The sequence below is a fragment of the Seriola dumerili genome, unplaced genomic scaffold (assembly GCF_002260705.1).
Source record: "Seriola dumerili isolate Sdu_G_001 unplaced genomic scaffold, Sdu_1.0 BDQW01000859.1, whole genome shotgun sequence".
In the NCBI taxonomy this organism is placed as follows: domain Eukaryota; kingdom Metazoa; phylum Chordata; class Actinopteri; order Carangiformes; family Carangidae; genus Seriola; species Seriola dumerili.
Window position 1 is genome coordinate 57,472 of NW_019175114.1, and position 17,500 is coordinate 74,971.

At 43.3% G+C, this 17,500-nt stretch overlaps 1 protein-coding gene across 1 annotated transcript in view; it reads right to left on the reverse strand.

The window, feature by feature from the left end:
- The window catches only part of LOC111237388 (sodium channel protein type 4 subunit alpha-like), a 129,243-nt gene that overhangs the window by 33,380 nt on the left and 78,363 nt on the right, over positions 1 to 17,500 (reverse strand). The window contains exons 22-23 of the mRNA XM_022766469.1: positions 11,542 to 11,560; positions 10,710 to 10,816 (exon numbers count right to left, since the gene is read on the reverse strand). Coding sequence (XP_022622190.1) covers positions 10,710 to 10,816; positions 11,542 to 11,560 — 126 coding nt within the window. The remainder of the gene's footprint in view (positions 1 to 10,709; positions 10,817 to 11,541; positions 11,561 to 17,500) is intronic.

A 17,500-nucleotide genomic window follows, 5' to 3' on the forward strand; every position in this document is an offset into this window, starting at 1 on the left:
CACACACACACACACACACACACACACACACACACACACACACACACACACACACGTACACACACACACACACACACACACACCATGTCATGCCTGCTTTGTTGTTGTACATGGATGACCCAGAGCACTAAGTGTTCTGTCTATCCCTTTGGTTTTTGTGTGTGTGTGTGTGTGTGTGTGTGTGTGTGTGTGTGTGTGTGTGTGTTTGTGTTCAGATGCCTTTCAGCATGAAAACATGTATTCTGTGCAGTGTGTGTGTGTGTGTGTGTGTGTGTGTGTGTGTGTGTGTGTTTAGAGCTGTGTTGCCTTGCATAACTTCTGACTCTTTGACAGATGTTAAGCTTCTGCTTCTTCACAACAATCCTCCCCATGTGTGTGTGTGTGTGTGTGTGTGTGCCTGTGCGTGTGTGTGTGTGTGTAATGGACTGATGATTATAACAGATTGCAGCCTTCACTTTAAATTCACATTTATTTTCCTCACATAACTTACTGTATGAAAACATTTACTATCATTTTACCAGCGCTGCAGTTTCCCCAAAACAAAACGGTAAATGTGCCATAAAACCAGAACTAGGAGCGTAAAGAATTCACACTCATGTGTCACACTGACTACAAGTGCTGATTTGACCCATTGCTGATAAACCAATAATGACTGGTGCAGCTTTAAAACACAGATACGTGAGCAATGATTGGCTGTGACAGTGTGTGACAGTAAATACAGACCCAGCTATTTACATTTGCATTAAAACCTCGACCTCGAACAGTTTCTACAAGTTTATGAATCTTGTAAAAAAAAAAAAAAAAACGCAGTGTTTTTATTATGGGATGTGGTCATCTTGTACACCACTGTAATAACAAAATAATAAGAAACTTTATTTATATCGCTCTTTTCTTAAAGTTACAAAGCGCTTCACAGAGAGAAAAGGTGGAAATAAGAACAAAAGAAAAACAAAATATAAATATTCGTATCGTCGGAAAATAAAACAACAACATTAATAAAAGCTTCTGATATGAAAATGTTTTAAGAAGCATTTTATGAGACACTGATGATGTTTCCTGTCTGACGTCATTCTTGATAAATATCTAAAATAATGAAATAACTTTATTGAATGAATCTGTTGCAGTTTGGAAGGTTTTCTCTTCTCATGAAGAAGAACATGTTGATGTCTCCTGAAAGCAGCTGGATGAATCAGTGCATCATCCGCTGAGTGAGTGCTGATAACGGGAGGATCGGATTCCCGTCCCTCCGTGTCATCGCTGCCTGCGGCACTAAAAGCTTGTCGCTAACGTTTCCAAATTCAATCAGTTTGTCTGCGAGGGCGACCGGGACGACGAGCCGCGACCTGACGTCCTGAGCTTCAGCGGAGTGATCGGTCCGGTGAGCGACGCTGACGTGCCTCCCAGCAAGGCATGATGGGAGCTCGGCGGCTGATAGGAGGAGACTGTTGGGAAGACGGCAGGATGTGGTTGAAAAAGATCTGATCTCAGTCAACGTTCCCTGATTAAGAAAAAGTTTTGTGAGTTTGTCGATTCAACAAACACGTTTTCAAACAGACTCCGTCATGAGCCTCCACGTCTTCATGGATAAAAAGATATTTTCTGAGACTCACACTGAAGACAAACTTAATTAGCTTGAGCTAAAGTCGAAAAAGTTCGCATCAATAAAGATTTTTCTTTAGGCCATCTTGTGGTCATTAAGAGAACTGCAGCTTGAGGGGATAGTGGTGTAGTCAGTTTGGTAGTGTGGTGGAAAATGCTTTTTATTAGCAAATTAGCATCAAAACTACACTGAAAATATTTTCAGCATCTTAACAATATATTTTAACAGCTCTAAATATGGCGGGAGTCACAGGATAAAGAGATGAGCTGTGTTGCTGCTGTTGTGTGGGGACACAGACTCCTCATGGCACAACATATTCATCACCAGTTTTTAAAAAACAACATGGCAGGTTTCAGTTTTAATGAACGCAAAGTAACAAATTCATATTTGGGGTAAATAACATGTAATTTTCTCGGCTGAGGTCTGTGTCGGTTTCCTGTGGCAGACAGACAGAAAGGAGCATGAGCTGTGTGTTCGCTGCTCTTCACTCTGCTGATTGCAGCGTCCGCCTACATCTGTAATTAGAGCTCTGATTACCCCGGCTTTCTGTTTCCATGGCTACTAATAGGCTTTTCCCCGATACGCAGGTTGAGTAATCCAATGAAAACAAGCGAGCGGTAATCCGACACTCAATCAGCCCACTTGGCTGAGTTATTATCAATGTGTGTGTGTGTGTGTGTGTGTGTGTGTGTGTGTGTGTGTGTGTTAGGAAACCCCCTCTGCTTGTACTGACGGTAGCCTTAATAAACACTTTTGCAGCTGTAAACTTTTATTGAACGCAGCTCTAAATGCCTCATTACATCACCTGTCGGTGGAGCCGACGCCTCCTCCAGCCGCTCACTCTCTGCTGCGCGTGGCATTGATCCGTTATCGAGCGCTACTCAGAAAACGCTGCTGAATGATCCCCTGCCAGGTGATTGCATTTGACCCTTGTTGCTTCCACATTAATGCACCATCCCCAGACACACACATACACACACACACACACACACGTTTAATACTAACACACACACATTTGTAATGTAACCACAATTTCAGCCCCATCTCAGAAACCGTATGGTGACTGAATCTGGTAACACAGAACAGAGACAGACATCCTAATCTATTACGATGAAATGCTTCCCTCACAGTCTGGCTCCCTCTAATGACCCCATGACCTTTTTTCCAGCGCTACCTTCAGTACAAACTTTACATGACACGGCTTTAAGATCTGCAGCTCTGTGACCAAAACAGAAGGAATTCAAACTTGCAATGGACAAAGTGGCAGAGACTCGGTGAGGTGGCAAACACTTCCTGCTGCAAGAGTCTCACCTGAGACCTTTCAGTGACAGGACGACAAAGCAGGAGACGCCACCCATGCTGCTGCTTCTCACACACTGCTCACTGAGGCAGAAACACACACACACACACACACACACACACACACACACACACACACACACACACACATATTTCCTCTCAATCGCGTGTTGTGCAGCATCACAACATTAACCAATGAGTTGGCATTTAGAGGACTAATGGGGCAGCTAATCTAATGCCTGCTGTCAGCACAGACAGCACAGTGTGTGTGCGTGTGTGTGTTTGTCTGCGTGCGTGTGTGTGTGTGTATACACGAAGGTGGTGGATTTCTATATTGGATTTTTATATTTGCATGTGAGCTAATATAATTAGATTTTTTTGAATGTATGTTAGCTGATGATATACTTTATCTGGACCTGCAGGATACACGAGTGTATATCAGTGCGAGTAAATGTGTGTGTGTGTGTGTGTGTGTGTGTGTGTGTGTGTGTGTGTGTGTGTGCGCGTGTGGATGGAGATAAGAGTGAAATAATGAGTAATTGTGCCACAGTGAATGAATCTTTCTGTCTGGACGACGGAGAATGTTCCTGGTCAAATTTCAGCTTCCAGATGTGTTTGTGTCCCTCTGATTTCTGTGGCTTTCGTGGCCCAGCTGTGCACCTCATAAACACACCTGGATACAGGAAACAGCTGTAACTGCACAGTGACACTGGGGTTAAAGAGTCAACCTCAGCGCCTGTTTGTATCTTTCTTTTTCCTCCTGCAGAGGCCAAATACTGACCGATGAAACGCTCCTTTAGCATGTTTTATTTCTAAACTGGAACCGGTGAGGACTTTTCTGACGAAGGGAAAACTAAACTAAAATAATGCAAAGAGCAAGAGAGTGCAGGGACGAGTGCAGAGCAGCATTCTTATTAAAATACAGGTTCACATTTTTAATACAAAACTCACAAACCAAACGTAAGTTGAAAGAAGCCTGTGGGCAGTGTATGTAGACAGACTTCATTAACTAAAAACACTGTTCTCTAATTATGGAAGCGCTTGCAGACTGATGATATGGATAATATTAATAGAATATTAAAAATGAACCTATCCTTTAAATTTGATGTCTGTAAACACTTAGCTGCGTCTCTAAGTCTGTACTTTAAAGTACAGAATTAAAAATGTAAATAAACAATATAAAAAGAATTAAATCTTTGGGAAAATATTTACATAGCTGCTTTATTTAATGATATTATATATTATAATGTCGTTGGTGCCCTGTGTGAGGCAAGTAGCTGCTGTTTCACTTCTTTTTCTTTGAAACCTGGTTCCATTCTGTGCTAAACTAGGCTGATATGTCCTGGATCAGCCTCCATGCTGCACGCACAGATATTCAACTGATCTGATATTAATCTTCTCATTAACACATGTCGGAATGATGCTTTAAACAATGTCCTTCATGGGTCAAGTGTAATTTGGATCCTTGAGCACCTGCACTCCTCTGCTCGGTGTTCATTATGTCCAGGCTAAAAGAAGAATTGTTGGGTTTGACTCTATCAGCTAAAAGCAGGAAATATAAAACTAAAGCGACGACCTTCATTGATCTGGAGAGTTTTCTTTTCGCCGCAGCTCTCCAACTCGTTAGCGCCGCTCGCTGAGATTTTCCCGTTCGACCGACCTTTCGTCTTGCGTGATGAATAATTAGCGGCGGGGGAGCGTCACCATTCAGGCCGACGCACACACACTCCGTCTTACTGACAGGCAGAGGGAGCAGCGGGGAGGCACGCTGTTGTTTGTGCTTCGTAATCACAGCATGGAGGAACACACACACACACACACACACACACACACACACACACACACACACACACACAATCCTTCATAGCTGAAAAAGCATCTCTGTGTGGAACATAAACTATGCACAGAGAGACACACAAACGTAAGCAAATGCACACACAAACAAACACAAACACACACACACACACACACACACACACACACACACATCGCCTGTTTTAAAAGGAAACCTTGAATCTTAGTTCTGGTGATTTTCTGCTTCTAAAAAGCAGCTGAAGAACCAGACGCAGCTCCATAGTCTGAGGTCAGTTTCTAACCCGCTGAAGACAACACACACCTGTCGTGTCTGGCGGCGCTGTGTCATGTACCGCACACTGTTTGACATTTGTAGCACACGCTGGAAACTGCAGACGCGAGAAAAGGTCAAGGTACAGTAGACTGGATGTGACAATGTGGGAAGTGAGAATAAAAAGTTGTTGCTTTTCTGAAGCTGCTGACATGCAAGATATACAGCAGCAGCAGCAGCTCCCAACCTTTTCCAGCACACCTCCATGAAAACCTCAGAAACATTCGGCGGCCCCACATCCCGCCCGGTAACAATATGGAGGCCAAACAACGCCTCGGGAAACATGTCGGAAGCTCAACCTTTCTTTTCTGTTTGACTTGTAGAGTCACCATCTTTCTCTTGACTCTCTTTTCTTTTAATTCTACCTCTTGTCCATTTTAATCCATCCATTTTTTTATATTTCCTGACTACGATCCATTGTCCTCACATGAGACAGAGACGGAGACGGAGACGGTAAGAGGTGAGGCGAGACGTCGAGCTGCTACGGGAGCTGGGAAGCACAGAAAAGCCTTTTCTCTGGGAAAAACAAAAGTGTGTGTTTTTTCGGGGGCGACGTGGCTGGAAATAGAACAGAGGCGTGAAGTGTGAAGGTACCGTCCTAACAAGGAGACCCAGAGGGAAAACAACACTTCCCCATGTGTGTGAACCAATACTCCAGGAACCACAGAGGGATTCTGAGAAGGAGAGAGTGAAGCCCCACTGGGACTTCAACAACAGTCTGCTGGAGAACTGAATATTTGGGTTATTTAATATACTATTAAAACATTCTTCTCTTCAAATTTTATAATAATAAACTCATTATTAACAATCATAACATAAATCCTTCTTTCATTTTTTATATTATGCTGCAAAAACAAGAGCTGCTGGAAAGTCACAAAGTGCTGAAGTAACTTTAACTTGCTGATTGAAACTGTTTTACCGACATATTTTATAGTTAAATATCGTACTTTATTATTTAGTTGAACTCCACTTTAACATCAAACTTCTACTTACAACATTAAAGTGCAACTTACACATTAATGCGTCAGCGATGATAATAATCCAGTAACAGATGATTCATTATTTTACACTCTGCTGTTCTGCATCATCTTTATATTTTAATGTTAATACTGTTTGTATCTTTGCTTGTGTAAAAATCTAAAGTGGGACTTTATATCATGTTATATTGAAGGATTAAGGAATGAAGTACGAACTGCATAAAAGTCAAAAACCGTCACACGGTTTGTTAAACTTGACGCGGCGTCCTACTGGAAACCTTTCAACAACGATTCACACAAATTTAAAGAAACACACACACACGATGTTTCTGTGTGTTTTTTGCTTCCGTGCATCTCAGAGCAAAACAAACGCAGCAGCTGAGCATCAGTGGGAATCACTTCATCGTCACGTTCATCGCAGTAGAAGCTGAATTTCAGTATTTTACAGGTTTCGGTGCAAAAACATGCTGAAGTTTGAAAACCAGCTCTAATGATGAAGCTCAAGCTGAAAGCTCCACCATGAGTTTAAAGGTGCGGATCCATGAACTACATCCTGCCTCCAGATGGCCTCTTTGTCTCTCACATACTGCAACACAAACTTGACATTCTCACACACACACACACACACACACACACACACACACACACACACACACACACAGCTGGTGTCTGTCTGCTGTGGTTAGTCATTTTTCTGGCCTATTTCTGCAACAGCTGGCCGGTTTGCGGGAACCTCTGCTCCCACACACACACACACACACACACACACACACACACACACACACACACACACACACACACACACACACACACACACACACACACTGTGCTGTGTCAGCATACTGGTGGTACCGGTCCAGAGTGAGGGGACTGTGTGCTGAGTCAGGAGGGAGGCAGCGGCACGCCTGAGGTCCAAATCTGTTTCTGCACCTGAAATCTGTTGATACCAGCAGTGTTAAAGGTCAAAAGGTCAAAAGGTCATTTCATCCACTGTCTGTCTTCTCTTCTCTCTTGTTTCCACGTCTTGTAGATGTTCTCCTCTCTTCTTCTCACTCTCATTCAGTCTCTCCATCTTTCATATTTTTCTTTCTCCTCGTTTCCTTCCACTTCCTGTTCCCTCAGGTGTTTCTCTGCCTCCTTCTTCACTCCTCTTCCAGGTAGATCCCTATGCTTCTATTTTTAAGCTGCGGTTCGGAAGATGGAAGAGGAAAAGATGAGTCCTGCTTGTTCAGCTTTTATTCTTCACGTCTCTGCTTTACATCTTACACATTTGTTTTTCTTCTTCTCTTTCCACCTTTTCCATCTTCTCCCTTTTACTTCCCTTCCCCCCTGCGACTCCTTTTCTCCTTTCTTCCCTTCATCTCCTCCTCCTCACCTCTTTCTCTCTTGCCTTTTTTCGTCAGTCTCTTCTTCCTTCACACTTTTCTTTGTCTCTTCCTTCGTGTCCTCTTCCTCTCCCGTCTTCCCTGTTTTCTTTTCATCTTTTCAGCTTCATATTTTCTTGCTCCACCGCCTCCCTCTCTTGTCATTTTGTTTTCCTTGGCTCGTCTTCACTAACTCGTCATGTATCTCAGCCGCTAACACACGACGTGCTGTTGACAAAACTGCAACAAACCAGGAAGTTTTGTTCATGTTTCATCCGTCGTCTGTGGCGGCTCCAGCAGCTGATCTGAGTCCAGCCGGTGACAAACGTCGGCCTGCTGTGAAGGACTCTGCTGAATCAGGGAGAAGCGGACGGCGTGTTGGGACAGTTGCGATGGACGCATCAATCTTCTAAATGAATCAAAGCTAATACAACATCTGCCGCTTGGCACACACTCTCATCCAGAGCGCCTCTCACAGGAAACAGCCCCGGCTCTGGTTTGACTGCGGACCGAGACTGAACCTGGCGTTTGACTCGACACCAAGTAAAACCAGGATCAGCACTGACACCTGCTCTTTACTGTGTGGACCGGGTTTGTCCGTCTGTCTGTCTCTGCATGTTTCAGTCAGTGCTGAGTGAGTTCAGTGTTTGTTTCTATTAATGTGAATATTCTCAGTGTTACTGCTTCTGTTCACCTGCTCACCTGTCACCTGCTCACCTGAGGACCTGCAACATCACTGATAGCTATCAAACAGAGCTGTGTGTGTAGTGTGTTGATTCTCCTTCTATTGTTGTATTTCATCATGATGCTCTGTACAATATCTTTACTATTATTTGCTCTCATGTTTTCCTCATGAACCACTCAGCACAAGATCTTCGGTGTTTGTTTATAACATCTTTATGAGCATGAATATATCTTTTTATAATTTGCTCTGTCTGCTTATAAACCCTGTAACAACTGAGCAGCGGCCACAGATTAATACTGATATTGAACCCAGTGAAAAGACACGCAATAGTTTTTGCTTTTAAAAAACTTAATTTATGAAAAGTGACAGGCTACTCTGAAATATATTTTTCATACGCCTCCGATTGATGTACGATATGAAGCATGACCTTTGACCTTCAACCACCAAAATATAATAGTTTCATCCTTGAGTCCTAGTGAATGTTTGTGCCAAATTTGAAGAAGTTCTGTCTTTGCATTACTGAGATATCATGTCCACGAGAATGAGACGGACATACATACACACATATGGACGGACAGACGGCTCTGAACCGGCGCCGGTGCGGAGGAATAAAAATGTCCAAACATGTGTAAACATGAGCGTCGCAGCCTTGTCAGAAGGCAGCCACCATTTATCAGTTTGAACCTCATGTTCTCAGCGACGTGGTCCTCGGCTGCAGGACGTCAACAAGGTCTCACAACGTTTAAAATCCAGGGTAAAGATCTGGGTGTGATTCGGTCGCATCCTGAACGCAGCACCAGATATTCGTCAAGTGGTCAGTGGAAATACTCTTCCCTCCCTGCAGGTGCTGGAGATGCTTTCCTGTTTCTTTGTTCCCTGCAGAGGGTTTTCCAGCGTTTCCAGTTGACTGACCTCATTCTGTCTCAGCCCTGTTTTTTTAACCTCACATCAACTCTGAAATTCAAACAGCAAATATGAGATTTGTACAATGTGAATTTTGTCTTTTTCATTTGAACTCTGTCAGTTTGTCAAGACCCATAACATAGAAACCACTTCCTCCACTGCTGCTGTGTCTGTGTGTGGTGAACTGGGTCTAAGACAAATCTCTGCGCTCCAGGAGCAAACAGGCTGAGTCAGGAAGGAAACGAGGCGTTAGCGTTTTACCTGGGTTGGTCGGTACAGGACCATAAATCTCAGTATGAAAGTATTGGGGCAAATGGCTCATGGTTAGTGAGAGTATCATGTGACTGCAGGGTCACGGATTCAGACTCCCAGAGGCTTTCAACCACCAACCTGATTACTCACAATGAAGCAGCTCAGAAATTAAAATCAGCCAGAAAAACAATGATGTGTTTTAACAAATTAGACGATAACGAACCATCAAGTCCCGATTCTGTCCAGAGTTAGCATCTTCTACAAGAGCATCAGACTCATGACAGATGATTCCACGCATTATTCTTTGTTGTCAAAACCTGACCGCCTACATTACCCACAATGCAACTCAACTGCTGATGGTTAGAAAGCCAACAGCACAAAAGAGGGGAGCTAGGTCCCGTAAATTACTTTTCAAGCTCGTCTTCAGACAATCGCTGATTCAAATGACATCACTTGAGGACATTACAGACACTGGAGGCGTCATACTGCTGTTTTCTCATATGCAGCCATACTCCCCAACACCTGGAAACACCTGGAAACACCTGGAAACACAGTTCCCCTGTAACAGTTTGTATTTATACCCTAAAGAACGTTACAGAGGTGACGGCAAAAACTAGCAAACCACATTCATGCCACTGTAATTTCCTTATATGTGCAGAATGTTTGATGAAGACGATGATGATGAAGATGATGATGAAGACGACGATGAAGATGATAACATAAAGCTATACTGAGCTTAATCATGGGAAACCACAAAGTAAGATAAACGAGATCCAGACCAATCCAACAGATTCACATAATTTTCGTCCGATTTTAAAACCTTAATAACTACGATAAAATTAATAAAATATTGATCAGATTAATACCATATTAATACTGGAGAAATCAAAACATATAAAGACTAAACAACCAGAATATTTCAGGGTTTCAAGCCATTTCCTCTTCAACCGTCAACAAAAGCTGAGCAGAAGTCTCACAGAAACTCTTTAAAGACGCTTTGTAAAGACTTGTTCTTGCAGATCAGCTTCGCCTGTGTTGCTCTGATAATGAACATCAGTAGGACTCATCTAAATGTAAAACGTACAGCGGTTAGTCGTCTGCATAGAGACAGAAGTAAAACGTTCTTCTCTTTAGAACATCATACGTCACAGGTGGAACTGGGGTTTCATTGGCTGGTGTGAGCCCAGTAGTACTCCAGTATTTCCCTCCCTGCTGTGTCTCTGTGGTGAACTGAGTGTAAGACAATTGTCTTTGCTCCGGGAGGAAACAGGCTGAGTCAGGAAGGAAATGAGGCGTTAGCGTTTTACCTGGGTTGGTCGGTACAGGACCATAAATCTCAGCGTGAAAGTATCGGGGCAAGTGGCTCATGGTTAGTGAGAGTATCATGTGACTGCAGGGTCACAGGACAAAGATTATACTGCCGACATGTTTACTCCTTGTAACGCTGCCGCTCAGTGTGTGTGTGTGTGTGTGTGTGTGTGTGTGTGTGTGTGAGTGTGCTTACTGTCTGGGAAGCAGTTGTCAGGGTCCATGGCCTCTTCGGCCATCTCTGAGTACTCATCCTCTTCCTCTCCGGGCTTCCTCAGGTCCACCGTGCTGCCCTCTGATAGGCTGATATCATCTTTCTGCTGAATAAAAAACAGCAGCAAACGACCAATCAGAACCATCGACAACTTATCAGATTCACCGCGCTCTCCTCTGACGGACGCATGTCATGGAGTTAGGTGAAACACATTAGTCGTGAACTGCTGCTGCTGTGATGGACTGATCAGTTTGGATGTTTGATTGTTACAGAATATTTTCCCATGATGCTTCTGCTGCTTTGAGTTAAAGTTATTTTAGATTTTTCTTAACGTCAACAAATCCCAGGAAAAGACCAAAAGCAACAACGTGTTCAACAACATGTTCGTCTGTTTCTCTGTTTTCTGATTGAATGAAAATGAAAAATGAGACTTTGTGGTTTTTGGAGGAGCGACCTACTGGAACTATTTCTTGACAAACAACAGTGGACACACACACACACACACACACACACACACACACACACACATTAATTGTTAAAGCATGAATTCGTTGCTGGTTCTCGTCTTTACATTTGATTTATTGACAGTAAAAACTGAGCGGTGTCGTGTCATGCTGCAGACTTCCTCGGTACCTGCGTCAGTTTCAGAGTTGCTGCGGGTTTATTTGTGTAGAGTGTGTTTGTGTGTTTGTGTGATGATCAGCATCATTTAGCTGCAGTGGAGCTGAACGAGTCAGATTTAATGTTATGTAACTGACAGGAATCCTGGCTGAGGAAACAGAGAGAGGCATCACCTTCCAAAGCCCCCCCCCACCGCCGTCTGTTCGCTTTGACTCTGAGAGATCTGGGCAAAACTAGACGTCAGGAAATCCCCCCTTCACCCCACCATCCCAGCTGACTTCAAAGGTCCCTGTTTGCTAAGCATCATGGGAGTTTAACTCTACAAAGGGACGAGGGAGATGGAGGGATAGGAGACAGGTTTTCTGCTGAGGGCTGAGGAAGGAAATTTGGCAAGTTTTGTTAAAAGTCTGGACAAAGGCACAGCGGGGGTGTGTGTGTGTGTGTGTGTGTGTGTGTGTGTGTGTACAGGTGAGCTAACTACCTGAGTCAACAGCTAACTCATGAATACATTCAGAGTCTGGGAACAGAGAGCGGCCGCTGTGACGAATGCCAGCCTTGGACACACAGACACACACACACACACACACACACACACACACACAGAGGTGAAGCCAAACAGACATGAATACACACCTAATCTCTGACACACACTTACACGTGGAAAGAGATCCACACAAAGAATGGATAATGTAACACACACACACACACACACACACACACACACACACACACATGCAGCAGCCTTGGGCTGAAACCCCGTGACAGTTGACGTCCATAATGAGGGGTTTAAATGTATTTCTATTCATAAGCCGTTTCTATTGAGCTGCCAGAGACGAGCTGAAGGCAGAGAAACACATTCAGGGCTGTAAGTGACACATGTAATCTGATTACCTCCATCGGGGTGAAGGATGACACTGCAGGATTTATTCTATTGGTTTGGTATCATCTCTATCAGTTGTAATAATGATGAACTCGTCAAGTTAGTTCATCAGAGAGACTTCGGAGAAACTCAACTTTAAGTTTTTTACCGACGGGACGACTAGGGTTTGATTCCAGGTCATCAGGTGACCTAACCTCCAGGCTCCTCCCCCCTGATTACATTTATTATCATCCCTACATGACACACAGCTCCGACCACACTGTCAGGTTTTAGTGCAACAGGACCCAAATGTCAGACAATGAAAAAGGGGGGTTAAGGTAATATAAAAGAAAAGAAACTCACAAAATGGATCCAAAAACTATAAAATCCAAAACTCTGGGAACGTGGGAGCGAGAGAAAGAGGGAAACAGGGAGGCAAGGTGATTGAACACAGGTGAAACACATCAGGGCGGGGCAGACAATCACCAAGGAGGGAAACAGGACCAAGACAGGAAGTAAAATCACCACAAGACACACGAGGGAAGTAATCTCAAAAATAAAGTACGAAATAAACAGATGTCTAAACATAAAAAGTCCAAACAAAGAGTCGACATGAAGAGTCCAGTCAGAGCGAACCATGACGTGTGTGTGTGTGTGTGTGTGTGTGTGTGTGTGTGTTGTAAACAGGCCGGCATGTCTGTCATCTCAACTGTCACAGACACTGAAACCACAGGACACATCCTGCAGCTGCTTATCATTCCTGTGTGTGTGTGTGTGTGTGTGTGTGTGTGTGTGTGTGTGTGTGTGTGTGTGTGTGTGTGTGTGTGTGTGTTTGTGTTCTACATGACACCTCTCCTTTAACACTGTAAATCGAAGTGTGTGTGTTTATACGTGTGCGTTTCATGTAAAACCTCAGTTGCCATAGTGACAGCAGCGCCATTTGCTGTGTTGCTGGTCTTCACCTGGCAGGAGGAGCGGCGCGTCCGCCGCTAACGAGGACGTTCACGACACTTCACCGCGTGCGAACAGACGCAGACACGAGGCGCGTTTCATCTCCTCAGACAGGAAACAAGACGAGAGTGAAGACAACAGGTAACGTGACCGAATGAACTTCTCTAACACAAAACGATCTCTGTACGTGCCATCACACGCACAGCTGAGCAGCAGCGTCATTAGAGGGTTACCTTGGGCATGTAGGATTTCAAAATAAAAGTCCTGTTCTTGATAGGAAGTTATGTTTCCACCCGTGTCTGTTTGTTTGCCGGCAGGAAGACACAAAAAGACCTGAACTGAATTGCGCCGGACTTGGTAAAAGTCTCATGTCAACAACATCTTGACAAATAAAATACAGACAATCTGGAACGTGAGCGAAACACAACGTCTGCTGATCGTGACGTCAGTTCGGGTTTTGACATAAACAAGATTTTAATTTCCAGACAAAATTTGGAAAAATGAGAGAGTCGTCTTTTTTGTCTGGTGCTGCTGGGAAAGGTCACAGCTTGAAACATGTTTTGGACGTAAGTTTTATTTTGTTTAGTAGAAGCTGGTTTCTTTACATTAAGTTATAGTTTGTGAGTTTAAATAGTAGATTTTTTTTGCAGTGTATCTGTGATGATGTGACTCGACTCTTCTTATGTTTTGAAGTCGAAATCAAAGCAGAACTACAGCGTCCATCCCCCAGCACCTGTCCCTGCAGAGGACACCTGTACATCTGTTAGCTGGGTCCTGAACCCCGCAGGGGTCAAAGGTCGCCAGCTAGAGACTGTGTGGGTGGAGGGGTGGTGGTGGCAGGGCACGGACAATTTTTACAAGCTGCCATTCCAGGGCAGCAAACACACACACACACACACACACACACACACACACACACACACACACACAGCAGCTGTGGACAAAGTACACCTGGCACAAACACACAAGCTCAGGTGTTTATAACTGTTTCAGGGGTTTGGAGCAGAAGTGACACATGGACTCGTACTGTGATGTGACCGGACTGATCCTGGTCCTGACCTGAACCAGCTCCAGCTCTTCTCTTCATCCGATCTTAAACTGGTTCTGATCCAGTTCCAGTTCCAACTCTCTCCCAGTATCTAAAACATCTGTTTTAACGAGGTCTCAGACTGAAACTCTGAAGTTTATTTCTCTTAAAATAAGACACAAAGAAAAAGGTTAATGAAGCAATAGTAAACAAAAGAAAACTAATTAAAATTAAAATCACATAACAAGACTGAAGGATACCGTTGTTATTCATCTATAGTTTCATTATGGACATTAATATGTTGTTGAATCAACAATGACATCTACGTCTTCAGAAAAGCAGAAAAGTGCGACACTGACGTCAAATGTAAATTAAAATCTGTTTGAAACCTGCAGACACGTCGTTATCAATAATTATAAACTATGTTTGTTACGACATTAAATGGCAAAAATAAAAACATCCTGATTGTTTTTAAAATGATTTTAAACCAACTTTCAGACAGATCACTCTGTTCACAGCATAAACATGTGGAGGGCGACCTTTACGTCTGCCACTGTACACCCCGCGGTCTGACCTTTGACCTCTGCTGTTGACTGCGTCCGCCTCGACCAGCTGATTCAAGCAGTACGAGACGGTAAAACGGCGCTCTGTGATTTATGACGCCATTAAAAGGCGCAGGTCAGATATTTAATCATTACATAACCAAACACGGGGTCTATTAAAACAGAGCGCCGCCGCAGCTCAACGGCTTCTGTTTACAGTCAGCTGTTTGTAGACCCCAAAATAAATTACACACAAAAGACCTGCAGGGGGAGGAGAGATGGGGCGAGAGATACAGAGAGGTGGAGAGGGAGGGAAAGAAAACATGAAATCACAGCTGGGAGAGAGGAAGAGACAACAGGAGGGAGATGAATGAAGGCTCATCCTGTGTGCGGGCACTGTTAGCATAATATTAGCTTAGCTGCTATCTACCAATACATGGTGTCATGTCTTTGATCTAGCATTTACAAGCTAGCTCTTAAAATCAATTTCTCCTTTTCTCATCTCTCTGTTTTTAAAATATTTGTTCTTTCAGTTACTTATTGAATCACTTTTGAAGTTATAATTTTTATTTTTTTTATAAATCACTCAACAGGGGGGGGGGGGGGCTAAATAAATGTATGTAAAGCTTGATGAATAAAAAATGGAGGTAGTTTAAGTCAGAACCAAACACAGTGAAGTTTCATTGAGCTGTGCATAGATTAAACTAATATTTCAAATCTGAATTCATTTCATTATTTTTTTTAATTATTATTAGTTCTTATGTCCTTTGTTGTTGGGAAGTTATTGCTGCTTTGGAAATGTTTTTTAATGTTGTTCTAATGCAGTTCATCACCTCATGAGAAACACGTTGAACTGCCTTTGTTTGAAAGATGCTGAACAAATATTTATAACTTATATAAGTTATAACTTATAGTATAAGTTGTGATGTAAACATGAACATATGGTACACAGCCTGGTTTCTGCTAAATGCTCAATAAAATATTACCACTATGTTTTACAAAAATCACCAGTTTAATAAAAAAGACTTTATAAGGGTTACCAGGATGTGATCACATGATTATTCTGTATCATCCAGGAAGAAATTTAATTGGCTGATCAAATCTGAAAACATGTCGGTGAGACAAAGACGTCCGGTTACAGCAGACATGACAGATCCAAAAGTCCTCGCTCTAAATGTTCAAGAGAGACAGAGAGAGAGAGACAGAGAGAGAGAGAGAGAGAGAGAGAGAGACAGAGAGACAGAGACAGACAGAGAGAGAGAGGGAGAGAGAGAGAGAGAGACAGAGAGAGAGAGACAGAGAGAGAGAGAGAGACAGAGAGAGAGACAGAGAGAGAGAGAGAGACAGAGAGAGAGAGGGAGAGAGAGAGAGAGACAGACAGAGAGAGAGACAGAGAGAGACAGACAGAGAGAGAGAGAGAGACAGACAGAGAGAGCTATAAATAAACAGAGGCCCAGTGTTAATATGTTGGTGTTAGACGAGGATTGAATCCTAACACAAACACATATCACTGACCTGCAACCTGAGACCTGACTGGCATGCTTCTATACAACTGCTACCTCGCTCTACCATTCTCTCTCTCTCTCTCTCTCTCTGTGTCTTTCATTCTTTCTCTCTCTTCTCCTTCACTGGAACAGGTTCGTCGTGTTGTTTTTCTGTCGTCTCACCACTGGCGGGACCTTCAGGACTCGAGAGTACCTCGGTCCAGAGTCATCAGTGTTTGAGGCCCAGTCTGACTTCCTGTCTGAGGTCGAGTCCAAGTCGTAAATGTCATGTTCAAAAAGCTGCAAACAGAGATGTTTGATTCTTAAAGGTCATGAAAGAACAATAAAAGTCAAGTCCTACAGGTCGTCATGTCGGGTCATAGGTCATCTTCTGAAAAGCCTGAAAAGTCCAGTTAGAGAGGAACAAGAGATGTTCTAGTCATAAGAGTCATGTCCAAGTCAAACGTAACAGGTCAGGTTAAAAGTCAAAAGGTCCAAGTCACACAGGTGATGAATCAGGACGGATCAGGTCATGTCTGAGTCATAAAGGTCCCAAAGTCTTCATCACAAAAGTCACATCTGAGACACAGAGTGAAACACATCAAGTAAAACAGGTTGAGTCCGAGTCATGAGAGTCGCAGAGGTTTGATCTGACTTTAAAACTATAAAGTCACAAAGTGAAAAGTTTTATTTCTGATTCACAGGGTTCAAAAAAACTCACAAATCACGTCCGAGTCAAACAGGAAGTCAACAAGAGTCACTTCAGGTCGTCCCCAGGTCGTCATGTGACACCTGGATACAGCTGAGATGAAGTTTCTGGTTTGAATCTCCAGATTGAATCACACTCTGACATCTATGAGACGTCTGAGGACTACAGAGAGAGAGAGAGAGAGAGCGAGCTGCACCTGAACCAAACCGCTGACTCACCTCGTTCAGGTACGAGCGCCACCTTCTCGCTTGTACATTATTTAACTGCGTATCTGGGTCACACGGCGCCGAACACGTTGTTAGGAATAAGAAAGAAAAAAAATCATTTCACATTCATGTTGCTGAGGCAGCGAGGACACTCACCAAAAACAACATGAATTATTGAGACCTGAAAATATTACATATTTAACAAAACACCAAGCAGCCATGTCTAATACTCATGGTGGACGTGATTGGACAAAGGAACTACGAGCTGCGCTGTGATTGGTCTCCGGCAGCTGAATGAAGGTCTGAGCCGCGAACCTGGAGATAAAAACAGGAACACGGGAGAATGCGGGTCTGTTCTGCTCGTTTGTTTTCTA